This window comes from Pseudonaja textilis, chromosome 3 (genome assembly GCF_049901715.1).
Source record: "Pseudonaja textilis isolate UNSWEBS1 chromosome 3, rPseTex1.2, whole genome shotgun sequence".
NCBI lineage: Eukaryota > Metazoa > Chordata > Lepidosauria > Squamata > Elapidae > Pseudonaja > Pseudonaja textilis.
In genome coordinates, this window is record NC_141992.1 from 177983916 (window position 1) to 178002977 (window position 19062).

The 19062-nt window shown below is 35.2% G+C and overlaps 1 protein-coding gene across 26 annotated transcripts in view; it reads left to right on the forward strand.

Moving 5' to 3' along the window:
• Positions 1–19062, forward strand: part of RIMS2 (regulating synaptic membrane exocytosis 2) — a 279536-nt gene that overhangs the window by 39341 nt on the left and 221133 nt on the right. For all 26 annotated transcript variants that reach the window (XM_087931589.1, XM_087931590.1, XM_087931593.1 and 23 more), the window contains one exon: positions 9691–9934. In XM_087931589.1, the coding sequence (XP_087787715.1) occupies positions 9691–9934 (244 nt within the window). The remainder of the gene's footprint in view (positions 1–9690; positions 9935–19062) is intronic.

Consider the following 19062-nt stretch of genomic DNA (forward strand, 5'->3'; position numbering starts at 1 on the left):
CATATTTTACTACAATTCAGACAACAATGTCGTTTGGAAAAGATTCTCTAAGTCTAAGAATGTAATGTATGGAAATGAAAAATGCTTTACCTCTATCTTTTTTGAGTTCTCATGTATTTTCTTAAATAAGTTTATGATTAAATATGTTGGAATTTTAGTAGAACTATATGAATTTATGGAAGAATTAAATTTTGTGGTTGTCATATTGACTAAATTTCCATGCTGCTGATCATGGACTGGGGGAATTTTTGGAGGCTGCTTCATCAGTAATGTATGTTCTGCTTGATTTAATAAAATCTGGCATTGTCTTCTGAATTATATGCAGTGTTTGTGGATTGATTCAAGTATTTAGTAGACCAATAAGTGCCTTTGTTGTTTGGGAAAGTGGCTAGTATCTCTCTCTCATATCATGTTTTAAGCAAATTTCAAATAGAGTGGTTATTTACAAGAAGAAGTCTACTAAAAAGAAGAGGTAGATTGAATGATTTGGCCATTTAAATAATAGGCATTGTATGAAGTGTGTATCATATATAAAATTCTTTATTTGATAAAGCCTTGACAAAAATTGAATTGGATTTGTGTATGTTGGAAATATCATTGTGAAAATGTGTAGTGTAGCATGATTGACTATCTTAGTTCAGGAGTGTCAAACTGGCAGCCTGTGGGCCGGATGCTTCACGTGCAGGCCACGCCCATCCCACGTTTGTGTGACACATCATGACACATCACGTGACATCAATATGATGCGGAAAGTTTGACACCCATGTCTTAGTTTGTTAGCTTAATAGGTTCGTTCTTGTGTATGCTGGTGTTTATTGCTAGTACCTCTACCTTATTTTTAGCTTTATTTATACAAACAGTTAAGATATGTTGCTCCCAAATCATATGACAGATGGTATTATAGTATTAATTCTGGTAGTCTGTCATCACTGTCTCTATCACTATTCTTTCATGTATAATTACTCCAAAGTCTATTTTTTCTGTAATAAGTTTATGTGAATATTGTAAGGTTAGATGATGGCGTGATAAACGCTTCTGACTCTGACTACATTAGCACCCCTACCATTGTCTGTGCTTTTCTTGTATTCATTTAAAGGGGAAACCATCAAGTAAGAATAATCCTGTTGCAGCAGTAAAAGGATACAACTTGCTTAATAATTAAGCACTCTCATGAATTTGTAAATGATGTGGAATGATCTTGTTCTAATTCCTGTTATTATAATGTCTTGGGGGTGTTGTTGTACATTTCAATGTTAAAGTAGATTAATGTATTATTGGGCACTTTATTTTCATAATTTGAGAACATTTTAAAGAATGTTAATTTATATGTAATAATATGGTTAACATCTTCCCAACAGCTGTGTCTTTACTTTTTTATATATATATATATATATATATATATATATATATATATATATATATATATATATATATATATATATTCTATTAAAATGATAAAGCCACCTAACTAATGATGGTTCTATGGGTCATGCAAATTAAAAACATTTGTAAGTAAAAAGTAAAAAAAAATGGTTATAGCCAGGGGCAATTGACAAATCCCAACAATACTTACATTGTTTTTTTTATTCTAGAAAAAAACATTTATTTGACATACATTTAAAACAAACAGATCAACACACACACACACATATATGTATACATATATACATTTTACAGCGTACATTGAGCAATGGTTAATTTTTTTTTAATCTTTATCATTGACGTGATCTGCCATTAACTCCTTCGTTCTTTTAATGTTTTAATTCTCTATATAGTTTATAATTAAATGCACGTCTTCTGACATTTCCATAACTTATCCAAATATCAAATATTACCTTTTCTTTAACCAATCATACCAAATGTTCCATATTTCATAATAGTCACTATCTTGTTTATTTTTTAACAATTTGGTTAGGCTGTCCATCTCAGCACATTCATGTATTTTTTAAATTACCATATCCTCTGAAGGAATGAAAGACAGTTTCCAGTTTTGTGTGTAGGTTATTCTGGCCGCAGTTATGATGTGCAAAATTAAATATAGATATTTTTTCTCCATGTTTAAATCTATCATACCTTGTTCCTTGTGCGTAGTTACATTTCCAACAGTTGGGTGGTAGGTTGGGAAACATCTTAGCCAGTCTTGTGGGAGGTAGGTGCCAGCGAAGAACCATTTTATATAAATTTTCTTTATACGAGACTGACATGGTTAATTTGTAATTTGTTTGCCAGATGTGTTCCCACTTATCTAAATCAATACAACGACCCACGTTTTTAGCCCAAATTATCATAGATTCTGTGACTATTTTTCTTTTAATATGTAATCCAAAAGATATTTATATGTTTTACTAACTGTTTTCTTTTCCTCTCCTAGCCATATTTTATCTAATTCTTGTGGGATCATATTAAAGCCAAATTGTTCTCTATCTTTTTTATTTGTATTTGTGCAAAGGGCCACCATGCTATCTCCTTTCCTTGAATTTGTATTTGGTTCCTATTTTTAAGCTCTCCAGTATCATATAGTAAATCTTTATACCTGACAATATTTTCATAATCCAATAGATTTGGATATGTGACTCCTTCCAATGTAGATAGCCACAATGGAACCTTTGGGTAGTAGTTTTTTTTAAACTTTCCCTAGATATTGAAGAACACATTTCTTACATGGTGCCTTTGGAAATATGAATGTTGTTTAGATTTTCCATCCCACATAAAGGCGTGCCAGCCAAGTTCGAGATCAAAACCTTCTAACACTAATAACCTTCTATTTTCTAATTTAACCCAATCCTTAAGCCAGTTTACTATAGCAGCATCATAATATAATTCAAAATCTGGAAGGCCAAATCCTCCTTTTTTCTTGGCGTCCTGTAATAATTTATATTTCACTCTGGGTTTTTTCCTCTGCCGTATAAATTTAGATATACATTTGTTTAATTCTATAAAAAAGTTATTTTCCAACTTGACTGGCACTGTCTGAAACAGGAACAACAGTTTTGGCAAAATATTCATTTTTACTGTCGAAATACGTCCCAATAGTGATAACTGCAATTTGGCCCAATTATCTAATCTTTAACTATTTGCGTTATTAACTTATCATAGTTATCTTTTTTTGATCGACGAACATCTAGCAGTCAAACAGATCCCTAAGTATTTTACTTTATTTACCACCTGCATACCTAATTTATTTGCTAGTTCTTCCTTCTGCTCCTTTGTACAGTTTTTTGTAAACACTTTTGTTTTTTCTTTGTTAATTTTTAACCCTGCCACCTTTCCATATTCTTCTATTTCTCTTAGTAGTATAGGGCTCGCTTCTAAGGGTTCTTCTAATATAAATGCCATATCATTGGTGAATGCCTGGAGTTTATATTCCTCTTTTTTAATTTTTAGTCCTCTCATCTCTTGATTTTGCCTAATTTGTGCTAAGAGAGTCTCTTCTGCCAATATATACAGTAGGGGAGCTAGGGGGCAGCCTTGTCTTAGTCCCTTATTTATCTTTATGGTATCTGTATTTTCCCCATTTATTAATATTTTTGCGGTTTGCATGTTATAAATTGTCTTAATAAAACCTATAAAATTTTCACCAAATTTCATGCCTATCAGTTGTTTAATAAGGAAGTTCCAATTCAGGTTGTCAAAAGCCTTCTGGGCGTCTAAAAATATCAATGCCATTGTCTTGGTTGAGTGTACTTCATAAAATCCTAATATATCCATAATGGTTCTTGTATTTGTTTTTATTTGCCTATGGGGGAGGAAGCCATTCTGATCAGTGTGGATAATTCTACTTAATACTCTCTTTAATCTTTCCGCCAATATTGTAGCCATTATTTTGTAATCTACATTTAAAAGTGATATTGGTCTATAATTCTGAATTTTTTGTGGGTCTGATTGTTCTTTATAAATAAGGGTAATATATGCTTCCAACCATGATTTAGGCATGTTAGCATTCTCCAGGGGTTCATTGTAAAAGTCCACCAATATCTCCACTATTGTTTCTTGGAATTCCTTATAGAATTCCGAAGGAATTCCATCTGGGCCAGGGGTCTTACTTGCTTTTTGTGTTCCAATTGCCTTCCTAATTTCTTCTATAGATATTTTATTATTCAAATTTTGTTTCTCTTCTTTAGTAATTTCAGGCAAGTTCTTTTCATTCAAATATTGATCAATAGAGTCTTCTGGTATTTCTTCCTGTTTATACAATTTCATGAAAAACTCCTTAGCGATTTCTTTCTTTTCTTGGGTCTGTGTGCATAATTTCCCTTCCTGATCTTGGAGAGTTACGATCATTATCTTTTCTTGTTCTTTTTTAATTTTATGGGCTAACCACCTCCCCAGCTTATTTGTGTTTTCAAAGTAATTTTGCTTTGCTAATTTAATTTTTCGGGCCAAATCTTCCTGTACATTTAAATTTATTTTATGTTTTACCAGATCAATTTCTTTCTTAATGTTTGAATTGTTTGGGTCCTTTTGTCTACTTATTTCCAAATCTTTCAGTTTCTCCCTCCATATGTTTTGTTGCTGTCTTTTTTCTTTATTCTTTTTAATATTGTAAGCAATAGTTAGACCTCTCACATAGGCTTTGGCCGTATCCCAAAGATTCTGTAGGGAGGTATGTTCTCTTTTGTTTATTTCAAAAAATACGTTCAATTCTTTCTTTATCATTTCAATATATTCTTTATCTCTTAATATGGTATTATTAAATGTCCATTTTCCAATTTTTCTCTTTCCTTTCCATTTAATTTGAATGGGATTATGGTCAGCCCATAGATTTGGCAAAATCTCGATCCTTTCAATATTCTCCATTAACCCAGGGTCTATCCATATCTGATCTATTCTGGATCAAGAGTAGTAAGGGTTCAAAAAAAAGGTACATTATTTTTTATTTGGATTTAATTCTCTCCACACATCTTTCAAGTTAAGTTCTCTTACCATATTATTAAAAGATGAAGGGAGTATTCTCCTTTCCTTTCCTTTTTTTTGAAGTTCTATAATCTTTATCTTTGTCTGGGACTGCATTATAGTCTCCTACAATGCATACATTAGCATACTCAGATTCTATTATCTTATGGTGAAGCCTATTATAAAAGTCTTTTTGGTTTGTATTTGGGGCATATATTGTGACTAATAACATCTTTTTCTGATTTACATTTATTTCTATAAAAAGCATTCTCCCTTCTTGATCTTTGTATATTTGTTTATGTTGCAACCAATTCTCAGATTAATAAAATACAACAAACTTACTCACTATTGTACATTGCCAATGAAAATGACAAGAAAATTGACATAACAAAATAATTTATTTTCTTTCATTATCAGTTATTTGTTCAGAGCCTGTTGTGTGTAATTGTTTTCATAGGGCTGTCGTTACAGAAACTGTAATTGATTAGTGTTACTGAAATATTCTATATACTTTATTTCAGCAGAGCTTAAGCATTTTTATCCTTACATATATTTACCCAATTTTTTAAACAGATATCCTACTTCATCAGTCCCTCATATTTTTCCATTTCTCCTTTGAGATATTGTAATTCTACAATATATTATTTTTAACTGCATGTTCTTTTACTTTCTAATGCTCATTGGACCAGTTCTGTTATTTTCAAGGTCAATTGGATGATTTCAGCAACTCAACATCATAGCATCCTATTTTATTTATCTTTTCTTTTGTCTTAATGAAATTAAAGTATTGATACAGTACAATGAAAATCTTTGCAAGCATCTCAGGATTTATCACTTTATTCCTTGAGAGAGTTGACTTACTAAGTGCAATCTTCTAATTTTAGCCAGTAGGCAACTATTTATACAAATTAGGATCTGTATAAGATATTGTATATATTGGGGGGGTTTCCCTGAAGCTCTGGTGAATAGTAGAGCCATGGTCTTGGTCATAGCTAGGAATAAATATGTGGCAGAGACTTGGACTGGATTGTAGTGGTACAGTGTGATAGTGAATCCCATAGAAACTCCCGATACACTAAAGAGCTCCAGGAGATGAAATGACAGAAAAGAACCTAGAGTGCAACTGGAAAAAAAATGAAACATATTGGGCACAGGTAAGTGCCTTTATTTGGGCTTACCTTGTGATGGTAATAGTGACAAATTATGTGTACTTTTACATTTTTATTGTATTTGCAATATGGGCTGGTAGTCCCATTTGTAGAGACCAGCTCCCTTATGAGTAAAAAGGGGTCATGGGAGCCCTTGATTTGATGCTGTGAGGAATATGCTCAGCATCAGTCAAACAAAGTTGCTTAGTTACAGAATTGGGTAGGGCCTATGGAAATGACACACATGAGCTCAGTTACATGGGAAAAGTTTGATCAGATCAATCAATGTACTTGCTGCTGTTTTACTATTAACACTGATCTCTCTCTCTACTGGTTGGTAAAGGACCTCTAGGAGGTGACATGTGGTTGGGTCCAAGTGTTGATTAATAGCTTATTGCAGGAGGGGATGGTGCTCCTACCTTAAAGAAGAGAGTGGTCTTGTCAGGAACCAATCGTTGAGCCCAATGGTGCTGGATAACTTTTGCCAAATTTCCAACTTTATCCTGTTAGGGAAGGTTGTTGAGAGAGTGCTAGTTGCACAGCTTCAGAGAGCCCCGGATAAAGAGAATTAGTCAAACCTTTCTCATTAGGTTTCATGCTGGGTGACAATATTGAGATAGCATTGATTGCGCATGTGGATGGTCTTTGGAGGTCTTGGAATGAGAGTAATGCATCTATCCTAGTCCTTGTGGATCTTTTGTTGACTTCCAATACCATCAACGATGGTATATGCCTGGGGCAGCTTTAGGGGATGGAGGGAATTGTTCTTCAGTGGTTCTCTTTCATTTATGGCCAATTCCTTTCAGTGTTGGTGGTGGCATAGAGGTCTAATTGTCTGCATTGTGGGGTGTCTCAGGTTTCAAGTCTCTTGTTACTCCTTTTCATTCATGAAAATACCATATAAGACATGGGGTTACATGGCATGAGATTATATGTTTCCAGTGGTGGGATTCTAATTTTTTTTCCTACCGGTTCTGAGGGCATGGCTTGGTGGGCGTGTCAGGGGAAGGAGACTGTAAAATCTCCAGTCAGAGGTGGTATTTGCTAGTTCTCTGAACTACTCTTTACTACCAGTTCTCCAGAACTGGTCAGAACCTGCTGAACACCACTTCTGCATGTTTCCACTCTGTGCCAGTTAGCAATGTTGTTGAGTTGTTAACCCAGTTTCTAGAAGCTATGAGAGATGATGTGGCCCTAAATGCAGTACAAGATGGAGTGGCTCTGAGTTTTTGGCCCCCTTGGATCTGGTGGAGTATTACATTCATTTTCTGATGGTGTAGCATTTGCCCAGACAGAACTAGTAGTAATATGGGGGTCTTTCTGGATTTACTTGCTCAAGGAGTAGATGCCAGCCATGCTTAACTTTGTACAGATTCATCTTATGCACAAGTTGCACCCATCCTTTAAAAGACTTGCTCACATTCACTTATGCCTGGATCACTTTCTGATTGGATTATTGCACCACTTTATATGGGACTGTCCTTGAAAATCACCAGGAAGTTAGAACTAGCCCAGAATGTGGCAGCACATGCAGGTTTGGAAACCTTCCAGTTTGTCCATATTATGCCATAGTTGTCTAAGCTGCACTTCGTTTTTTTCCAAATACAACACAAGGTTCAACTGATCACCTTTAAAGCGTCTGAATGGGATGGGGCCAAATTATTTGCAATACTACCCAAGGGAATCTGCCCCTTCTACCAAGTCAGATAAAGTGGGCATGCTCCAGGTCCCTTCCTTTAAATGTGGTATCTAAAGTGACCTAGGAAAGTTGCTTCTCTGTAGGTGGGGTGTCATTCTAACTTTCTGGAAGGCCTCAAAAAAGCTTGCTCTTTCCCCAAGCATAGGGTTAAGATGAGACTGGAGCTCAGAGAATGTAACCGTTTATACAGTATATTAATGAATGCTGATTTGGAGCACTGTGAATTTTTATTTTCTTTTGCCTTTAATGTTTTCTTTGATGTTTTTTATTGTTTCTATTAGTGACCAAGGTTTGTGGTACATAAGATGGTGGCCATGTATTTTTTAGATAGATGGGCATCCAACCATAATTACTTACATGTCTACATACATCTACAATGCTAACAAGCTCTGGAAAAATTTCAGTTCAGCACTATTTTGGGAGTTTCCAATTTACTTTCAGATAATTTCTTCTTTAGACCAGATCTGATCTGTAGCCTATGCTCAATATGAGTCTAAATAGTTTACATGAACTGTTTCATAAATGTTATTGACCTTAGCCTCTAGTGTGGTTAGAATGTATATATTATACATAAATTATAGACAAAATCAAAGCTAAAAAAATTATGTCCCTTCTGGCTCATATAGAGGGTAAAAAGTAGATCCTCTGTTTGATAATCCACAATTTTCAATATACTGTATGTATAATACAGTTTGAAAATCATTTAATCTACTTCTGGAATACAGGAACTGTCAGTCACTCCCAAGATTTATAAATAGCCGCATGCTTTTCTGTTTTTTTTCAGATAAAGAAACATATTTGAAATGTTATGGAAAGGAGGTAGTAAAAGTATAAGAGAAACATGGAAACATATCTATGGAAATGATATGAACTGAAAATGTAGGGCCCAAGTCAGATGAAAGATTATGGCAGCAGTGAAGTGCTGGATTTGGAAGCTAAACAGAATCAAGCCTGCTTAAAACTTGCATTGGAGACTAGCAGGAATTTCTGGGTTCTAGGCCACACTAGTTCAATATTTGAGGGGCTGCTACAGGGAGGAGGGGGTCAAGCTATTTTCCAAAGCACCTGAAGGCCAGATGAGAAATAATGGATGGAAACTGAACAAGGAGACATTCAACCTAGAAATAAGACATTTTTTTTCTGACAGTGAGAGCAATCAGCCAATGGAACATCTCGCCTTCGGAAGTTGTGGGAGCTTTCAAGGAGAAACTGGACTGCCATTTGTCAGAAATGGTGTACAGTCTCCTACTTGGGTGATCTACAAGGTCCCTTTCAACTCTGTTAATCTAAACACTGGGAAATGGAAAAAAAAAACATCTCAAAAGGCAATGATGCATTTTTCTCTATCATTGCCAAGAAAACTTGTGTATGTCTATATAATCACAGGAATTAAACATTGCCTTCACAAAAGAAGCTTTATTAATTTTAGGATTGCCAGGAGGATTTTCACTGTAATATATATTTTTTTTAACCAGTAAGTGAATGCCATGCAGTCATTCTTTTCTTAGAAAAATTTTATAGTCTGGAGGTCACCTAATTTATTTTTCCCATAGAATGGATGCATACCTTGATAATCTATTTTCTGTTCCATTTAGGCTCGCTACTCATAATAGAGACAATGCAGGGGAATGGGGTGCATTTATTGCTTTAAGGCAGAGGTCTCCAAACTTGAATTCTGGGAGGTGAAGTCCACAAGTCTTAAAGTTGCCAAGTTTGGGGACTCCTGCTTTAAGGTTTTAATCATTACCTTCAAGGGAGAAAGCCCTATGCGGAAAACACCAGGCTCTGTTAATTCATCACATGAAAACAACAACAACCAATTTTATCTTTATTAGGATAACGCATCCTAACTTAAAAAAAAATAAACTCAGTATAATTTTTTTACATTTTTTAAACTCTTATATACATATGGATATTTATCTACAGTTGTTTTTATGTGTGTGTGTGCAGGAAACTACACCAACAGTTCGAAATGTATAAAGAACAGGTGAAGAAAATGGGTGAAGAATCACAGCAGCAGCAGCAGCAGCAGCAGCAACAGCAGCAGCAGCAGCAACAACAGAAAGGCGATGCTCCAACCTGTGGCATTTGTCACAAAACAAAATTTGCTGATGGCTGTGGCCATAACTGTTCATATTGCCAAACTAAATTTTGTGCACGTTGTGGAGGACGAGTGTCTTTACGTTCAAACAAGGTATGCATATCTTATATAAACTTTTATTCTGACATTGATTATTTCATTTGTCTACCATGAGGATCTTCAAACTTGGCAAGTTTAAGACTTGTGGACTTCAACTCCCAGAATTCCTGAACTAACATGACTGGACGAGGAATTCTGGGAGTTGAAGTCCATAAGTCTTAAAGCTGTCAAGTTTGAAGACCCCTGGTCTATCACTTCTTTCAAGACTGAGAGTCACGCTCTGGCATACTTAGGACTGCACTCAGAGGTGGTATTCAGCCAGTTCGGACCAGTTCTGGCATACTGGTAGTGGAAATTTTGAATAGTTAGGAGAACCGGCAAATACCACCTCTGGCTGTCCCTGCCTGCCCACCCCTACACTTTCCTGTCCTATATTCCCTTGTTTTTATCTCAGCTGATTTGCGGGGCAGAGCATATTGCAGGGCTTCAGCTGAGCTAAAAAACAGCTCACCTCACGAGCGCTGACACAGAGGGAGGTTTTTGAGTGCTGCGCGAAGCGAAGCACACACTCATAGAACCGGTAAGGAAAAAATGTGGAATCCTACCAATGATTGCACTACATACTGTAATGGGTGGGCTCAAAACAAAATTTGATTTCATTCAGAGATAGATAAAACTAAATATATAAACAACCTGTGGGCCTTGGTTCATCATTTCAGAGATAATTCCTCACCAAAGTCATCCAGGCCTTCAACAATGGCAGAGTTGCTAATATTATACTGCCTTCACTGGAAAAGTTCTTAAAAATGTAGGGAGATGTTAAGAGAAGTATCCGCCTTTAAAATAGCCCATGTTGAACTGTATAGAATTGTCAAACTTCAATAGTTGACCACAGGAGATATTTTATGATCTTTTATATTATGTGATAAAATGCTTTAAGAACATAAAAGATTTTATAAAATTTGCCAAATTCCATGGGACTCATGGGTCTCAAATTTTAAACATATTCAGTAAATTTCCCATTTGAGGTACCTTGCTTCAATAAGTTTTGCCTTTATGATGCACTGTTCTGTCCAGTTAAATGTTACAAACGCAAAGAGTAAAACTACAAAGTAAAAGTAAATTTTTTTAGTAGTATATAGCTTGGATGAAACCATTTAGGCACTGAGTCCAATCCCTGAATGGATTAAAATAAGTTTTCTAATCCCTGATATGTGTTCAATTATATTCAGCTTTAGTTTCCCCTTTTTATTAAAATTCAACATTATGTGGCTACTTTCACCAAACATTCTTGCTACATCAGTTTTCTTGACTAAGTAAATAAAATGTACAATTATTATTTTCAAATCAAGGATAGCTGATTCTCTTGTATCTTCCTCCAAACTCCTAGGGAAAAAAGATTATAATTACTTCTCAGTCATGTGCTTAATTTTCTCCATCTGTCATTTTCTGTCAGGTGTTGACTTGAAGGCTTAAATATCCCTTTCCAAATTTATTGTTTCTGTATTTTTTAAATATTGACTTATCTATTTATTTGCAAGTTTTGACTAAATGTGCAGGCAGTTATTAATTACTTTGTATCACATGCTTTTAATTGTTTATTTGTTCCTGATAGTCTATGATTCTAAACTCTCTGAGTCTAGAAATATCCACGAGATGTTTCCTTACCTAAACAGAGGAACAGAAGGAGCCTGGCTGGGCAGAAAAACTGTGTGTGGGAGAGATTTCCAATTTCCTGATAGCTTTCCCATGTGCTTTTCTTGTGGGAAGCTGGCAGTGAGCATTGGAAACCTCCTTCCCTGCCCTTCCCTTCCCCTAAGTGCCTGCTGCTGGGTAGGGGAGGGAGCAAGAGAGTGCACAAATGGCCAAGACAGCACAAGTATAGATGCACAAGTATAGACAACTTAGATCTCTAATGATCTAAGTGCTAGAGCCCACTGTAACTACATAGCCAAAAAGGCGTTAAGAGTTGTTAACCTAATCTTATGAAGCTTTTTCTCTGGTAATATTACACTACTAACTAGAGCATACAAAACATTTGCTAGACCAATACTCGAATACAGCTCATCAGTCTGGAACCCGCATAACGTATCTGATATTAACACAGTTGAGAAAGTCCAGAAATATTTCACAAGAAGAGTTCTCCACTCCTCTACTCGTTGCAGAATACCTTATGTCACCAGACTTGAAATTCTAGACCTAGAAAATCTAGAATTAGATGGGGCTTTCGGTCCGATCTAAGTATAGTATATAAAATTATATATTGCAATGTCCTACCTGTCGATGAATACTTCAGCTTCAACCATAACAATACAAGAGCAAACAATAGATTCAAACTCAAGGTTAATCGCACCAAACTTGATTGCAGGAAATACGACTTCAGTAACAGAGTGGTCAATGTCTGGAATACTCTACCTGACTCTGTGGTTTCTTCCCCAAACCCCAAAAACTTTAACCTTAGACTGTCTACTATTGACCCTTTCCTAAGAGGTCTGTAGGAGACATGCATAAGCGCACCAACGTGCCTACCATCCCTGTCCTATTGATTTTTTTTCTTTCTTATATGTACCCATGTATTCATAACTACGTTTTTACTTATACCTATTATCTTGTAAGCAATTGACAAACCAAATAAATAAATAATAAATAAAACCTGAGGAAGGTGCACCTTTCTCTATTTTCTCTCTGCAAGTTTCATGCATGCAAATACTTTGATAGTGAGAGTATGGCAAGGAGCATCAACAATTATATCCATTCGCTCCATGTTCCCCAGCAACCTCTGGAAAGCTGTCGAGAAACATTGAAAATAAGGATCACATGACCATGGCTGAGCATAGCACACCATAACGCTGAACAGCAGTGGTGTAGCATCACTGAAATGGTATAAAAAATAACCCTCAAATTTCATTTTCTCAGGAGTAATTGTCCCAGCATTTTGTATGTTAGTTCACTTAAGATAATTTTTTTAATCAAGATTTTCCCTATGATGGGGAAAACTCAACTGAATATTATAAAGTATTCACTCAACTGAATATTATGAAGTATTGAACAGTTACAAGAATTTTAGGAGTATATAGATATATGAATGTACGAACAAATAAACATATATTCCACAATTGTGATATAACAGTGAACTAAACTACTGTTTTGTCATGTACAGTTGTTCCCGCCCTCCACCCATGATGGTTTCAACCTATCAACATTCTTACTTACTTTCATCATTAGAATATATTTAGGGAGTTTCTCACTCACTCATGGTTGTTTTGTAAAATAATTTTATTACTAAGAACCGTGGTGCGCAGTGGTTAGAATACAGCATTGTAGGTTAATTCTGCTTGATTGCCAGCAGTTCGATTGTCACCAGGCTCAATGTTGCCTCAGCCTTCCGTCCTTCCAAGGTCGATAAAATGAGGACTCAGATTGTTGGGGGCAATATGCACTGTGTAAACCATTTAGAGGGCTGTAAAGATTGTGAGGCAGAATATAACTAAGTGCTATTGCTATTATTTTTACATACTTCAAGATACGTCTAAATCTGCTGAGATCTCTGTAGGTTTTTCCTCTGAAAACTAAGTGTGAATTACAAAACAATGATGCATTTTTGTAATACTTCTGAGGAGTAAGGGAAGAGGGAATAATCCTATCATATAGCACTACATAACAGTTGCAAATGCATCTCTTGAGATAGATCTTGGCTGTGTCATCTGAAGTACTGGTTGAGACTAATATTTGGAGGCAAGTCACTGTCACAGTTTATTTTGGTAGATATACTAAGGTGACCAACTTTTTTACAATGAGACACAAATAAGTTGAAGAAAAAAAACAAAGCCACTTGCATGTGGCGCACTCTTGCACGTGGCGCACTCTCTCAAAACAATTCTCCTGTGTGGAGCGCATGCGTCTCATAATCCCATCTCGTGGCACTGTACGAGCCTTGACGAATCATCATGTCAAATATAAATATGTCCCATCACACACAACAGATCAGTTCGGCATCGATCAAATATGGAGATTTACAGATTAGTCTTCAAATATCAAAAAGGAGGACACGTAGGAGGACACTTTTCGAGAGAGGACAGAACTTACAAAAGGACTGTCCTACCTAAAGGAGGACGATTGGTCACCTTAAGATATACACCTCCCCAGTAAGGAAAATACAGCTTCTGATTTGATCTATTGTGAACTCTCATGTCACTCTCTCTCTATATTGAGTCAAGAAAAACCAGTGACTGAAATTAAGTGGCTAAGGAAGTAATGTGAGTTTTCTCATTCTGCTGCTTTACACTGGAATATCTGACAAAACAAGGCTTATCAGCCTGATAGAATTTAGGATTACTATTATGAGTGTCATATAATATGATTTTAAAAACTGAAATTAAACTTGAAACATTGACACTGAAGTAAAAATTTGGAAGATCATAAAACCTGATTTCCCCCTAACCATTGGGATAGGATGAGTTTGGAGCCTAGGGGGACTATTATAGAGTGTTGGGTGGGGAGCCAGATTCTTGTTTGGCTTATTGTGAGCCACCCAAAGTTTTGGCTAATCCTATAGGTCAAATAAACAAATATTTTCTTAAACCTAAAACATGATTTTTTAAAAAAATCAAATACTTGTGCCTTGATTAAAAATGTTTACTGATTTGACAGATCAGATTTTGTGGGTTGAAATTGAGGGGGGTGGTATGAACTTTGCACAAGAAAGCAATATTAAAAATGAACATTTAAATTTGGCAGCATAAAATGTTAATGGTCCCAGTATCAATATATGTTATGCATACAGATAGTACTTGAGTTATGACAGCAGCTGGGACCAGAATTTCTGTTACTTAAGTGATAAGATTGTGAAGGGTGACTTCAGAGACCCTATTGCTTAGCAACTGCAATACCAGCAGTTCCTGTTGCTGTTGTTAACCAGATCCCACTGACAGTTAGCTGAGGACTCACCTTAATCCAAACTACCTGGTCCCTCCCAGTCCCAAACTTCAATAAGCAAACTCCCGCCATCCACCTACTTCCTTTGGGCCACCTGCTTACTTTCTGCCATGTCACCCAGCCCTGCCTACTGCCAAAATGAAAGCATGCAAAAGAAGGCCCCAGCTGCACCAAAAAAGCAAAAGAAGGACCTGGTATGCTGTAGATCAAGTGTCTTCAAACTTGGCAAGTTTAAGGCTTGTGGAGTTCAACTCCCAGAATTCCTGACCTAACATGACCGGAGGAGGAATTCTGGGAGTTGAAGTCTACAAGTCTTGAAGCTGTCAAGTTTGAAGACCCCTGCTGTAGATATCCTTGCTCAATGAAAGATGCACTTTCACATTTGAATTGTTTAAGAAAATTGAGTAAATGCTATCTGAATCTAGTATTTATTTATTTATTTATTTGATAAACATTGTCCATTCTGATCTCTACTTGCCTGTTTTCTTCATGTCTCTCTAAAACTAGTGAAAGCCAGTTACATTCATAAAAAGCAGATGCAACTAGTTAACTTTTAAGAAAAATAGCTAAGAGATATACATATGCTTTATTTTTCTTTGGCTGAAGGATCAATAACATACAAAAATGGTAGCTATTTTACAATAATAATGACGTATTATCCAGTATATTACTTTCTCCTTATAATAATCTTGGAAAAAACATTTTTAATGAATGAGATCACTTACCCTATATTATATTTTGTTAATTTGGGTCACGGCAAGTGTGCTTGCATGATGCACCAAGGCTTGGCTGCAACTACCTTATCCCTGGATCAGGTGACAGTTTTGCAAATTGAGAGGTTATAAATTAGCTTGTCATAGATTAACCCTCTGTCCTAGATTTGGGTAACACAGGACACTATGATTAAAAATAGGTTAACTTGAAACTAACCTTTTAAAACTCATTTTGGCAAAAGCAGTGGTTTTATTTATTAGGTATATTCCTTTTTTCATTCAGGAGCTCAACATCACAGTTAAGACATTCTGTGAATCCCCTACTAAACTCAGATTATAAAATTTTTGCTTCAATTGTGAATCCCCATCATATGAATTCTACTAATGTATAAACTTTGGAGCCAGGGCTAGGAGAAAAAAAATTAGCAAAATAGACACAGACCAACTCTGGAGATTGAATGTTAAAATTATATTAGTTTGTTAAGGGCAATGACTGAGGTGATACTGTAATATTATTTGAGTCGTGCAAAGTGAGTGCTCTAATTCTGTATAAAGCATTCCTTTATAACTTATAACCTAGGCTGAGACAGAGGTTAAAGGCTTTTCAGGTCTACAGCCAGAATGGTGTTTGAGTGTTAAGTTGTATTTGCCACCTGGTGAGGCATTCTGAAACAATATCAAATGTTGTTAGGTTTCAGTCATATGCCTTTATAAAAGTTAGCTAAGCCATCCGTTGTTTTAACCACAGGTGTGTAATAGCACACCTAAGAGTCTTTTGAGTACAGTTGGGCTTCGTGCCACAGCAGCAGGCTATTAACATTTAATAAGATAGATTTGGCTTCAGCTGCTGGAAAGCCGTCTGAGGAATAGATAGACAGATTGCTAGATAGATAATGAAGACATTGCTAGTAAGAGAGTAAAGTTGAATATATCTAGAGTTGCCTGGGCTTTGTGATTAGAATTTATCTAGACAATTCTTATAGAATAGCTATCTTAAATTTGGGAATTACTTCCAAGTCTTTGCTTTCAAATGGATATCCTCCTTTTCTTTTTTTGTTTGAAACAGTAATTAATACTTAGAGTAGCCTTTTATTTACCTCCAATATTTAAAAGAAAGCTACAGATGAAGAGTAGGTTTAAAATAGGCTTTAGGCTTAAATTCACTAAGTCTGTAATATGACATTTCTATTTTTTTTATAAAATCGTGTAAAGGAATAATTACAGTTACAATTGCTTTAATTATCAAAAGATGCCTTCAGTCATGATCCACAGCATCAAGAAAAAAAGAAAGGAATTCAGGTAGTTATCAGTTTCTTAATTTGTATGGACTGATTTTTGAGGGTGAATGTTATGGTAAAGCTGGTCTTAATGTTGGTAAAATAATTTGCTAAGTAAGCTGGTTTAAAAAAACTTTGAATTGATAAAGCAGTTAATTTTTGGCATATGTAACAATTTATAACAGCTGCAATATATTTATATGTAATAAACTCCATGCACAAATGAAGTTTATGAAATGGTATATTTACTAAGTACAGTTACTATAAATATCTTTACATATTTTCATTTTTCATTATCACCAAATGTGATAGAAATAACATTTTTATGATCTACATATTTGAAACTTAATTATAAGTTTATATTTGGAGGGGTTTGGGGACAGTTTTAATCAGAACATGCTCAGTATCTATTTTAACTATTAGTAGAATAAATTGTAGTTTTATACTGTAAAGCTAGTCTTGTGCAGGAAAGAGCAAAAATAAGTTAACTTTTGCTCTAGGTAGTTGACAAAGATTTGGGGCTATGGAAATAGTCATTATATCACGTAATTGTTTAAAACCTAGCAAAGTTATTTTTTATAAAAGTATCAAGCATTTTTAAAATGGTTGATACGTGCTGTCATTTTTACTTCTGACGACAACATAGAGTTTCTCCATGAAATCAAGTGTTTAGGTAACAATTTAATTGGTTAATTAGTAAATAATAGAATTTTGCTTGTTATTTGTGGTTTTTTTAGATTAATCATATAATTTAAAAATGTAATATTAAATGAACAGTAGCATGTTACCAAAACAGAATGATAGACTAACATAGTTTCAGATTAGTATTGAATATGTACTTGCTGAAGAATATAGACATTGATGCATTTTAACTGCACTGTTAATTCTATTAAATTCTGTTAACTTGTTGACTTCTGTACTATCGATTTGTTCAGGATATTTGAATATTTTAATTAACAACTTAAAATAGTTTTATTAACAAAATGAATTGCAGACTCAAGATAGTGAAGAGGAGAACAAATAGCTATTGCCAGAATTAAATCACCTTTCAGATATTTTAGTATAGTTCTGTCCTTTGGCTGTATTCTCTGGGACTGATCTAGTTCCAGATACTGTATGGCATCTGGCTAGGCAATAATAATATGGAAATAAGTAATCCATGAATAAACCTGGATATTTATCAAAGACGTATGACTGAAAATTAATTCACACTGTTTATGAGCACCATAGACTTGTGTTTTCTGTGGTGAAGTATTTTAAGAGAAGAGATAAATATTCAAATTTGAGGGCTGTTCTGATTATAGCACATTCTTTTACATGTGCCTAGGTGTTTGAAGATAGTACTTCTGTTTTTAGCATTTATGATGTTCCAAGTGCAAATCAGCACAGAAACACTTCTAAATTCTTTATGAACCAAAAAGATTAATTAGGGTGGCTAGATTTTTATCTCCATTTTCAATGCAAAGCAGTTCTCTGATCATAGTAGCTTTTTGAATCATAAAAGTGGAGAGCCAGAACAAGTTCCTCCAGTTTTTTTTAAAATGTAAACGTTTCTGAATAAGGGAAATCATTTTGATCTCTCCAATTTAAATTGATTATTTCCCATGAAGATTTTTTTTTACTACTAACAATGCCATAGATCAGGGGTGTCAAACTCATGGCCTGCGGGCTGGATGCGTCACATGCTGGCCACGCCCAACCTTGGTTTAGCAAAGGGGGATAAAGTTATGATATGTCACAGGATGACAATGTGTCTTTGCGAATTTGACACCCCTGCCATAGATAGATTTTCCCTGTGATGGTCAATCCCTAACCATTTCTTTTCAAACTCCCAATGGTGTGGTCATCATCATTGTAATTAAGTCCAGACACCTTGCTGCTGGTCATAGTCTTCTCTTACCTTCCCTATTTCCTAGCATCAGAGAATTTTCCAGAGAGTTGGGTCTTCACATAATGTAGGGTAATTAAACCTAGTCATTTGTGCCTTAAGTGAGAACTCTGGGTTGTTTGTTCAGTGATTCACTGGTTTGTTTTCTTGGCTGTCTACGGTATTCTCGGGAGTATTCTCCAACATCCAAGGTATTAATAACTTTCTATCTTGCTTTGTTTTAAATTTGTATCACGGAAACTGATAAGCTTTTTTCTTGTTTAGCTTAAGTTGGAGCTTGCACATAAATAGTTTGTGATCTGTTCTACAGTCATCACTAGCCACATGTTTGATGATATAATTGAACTCCTCCATCACTTTTTAGAAATA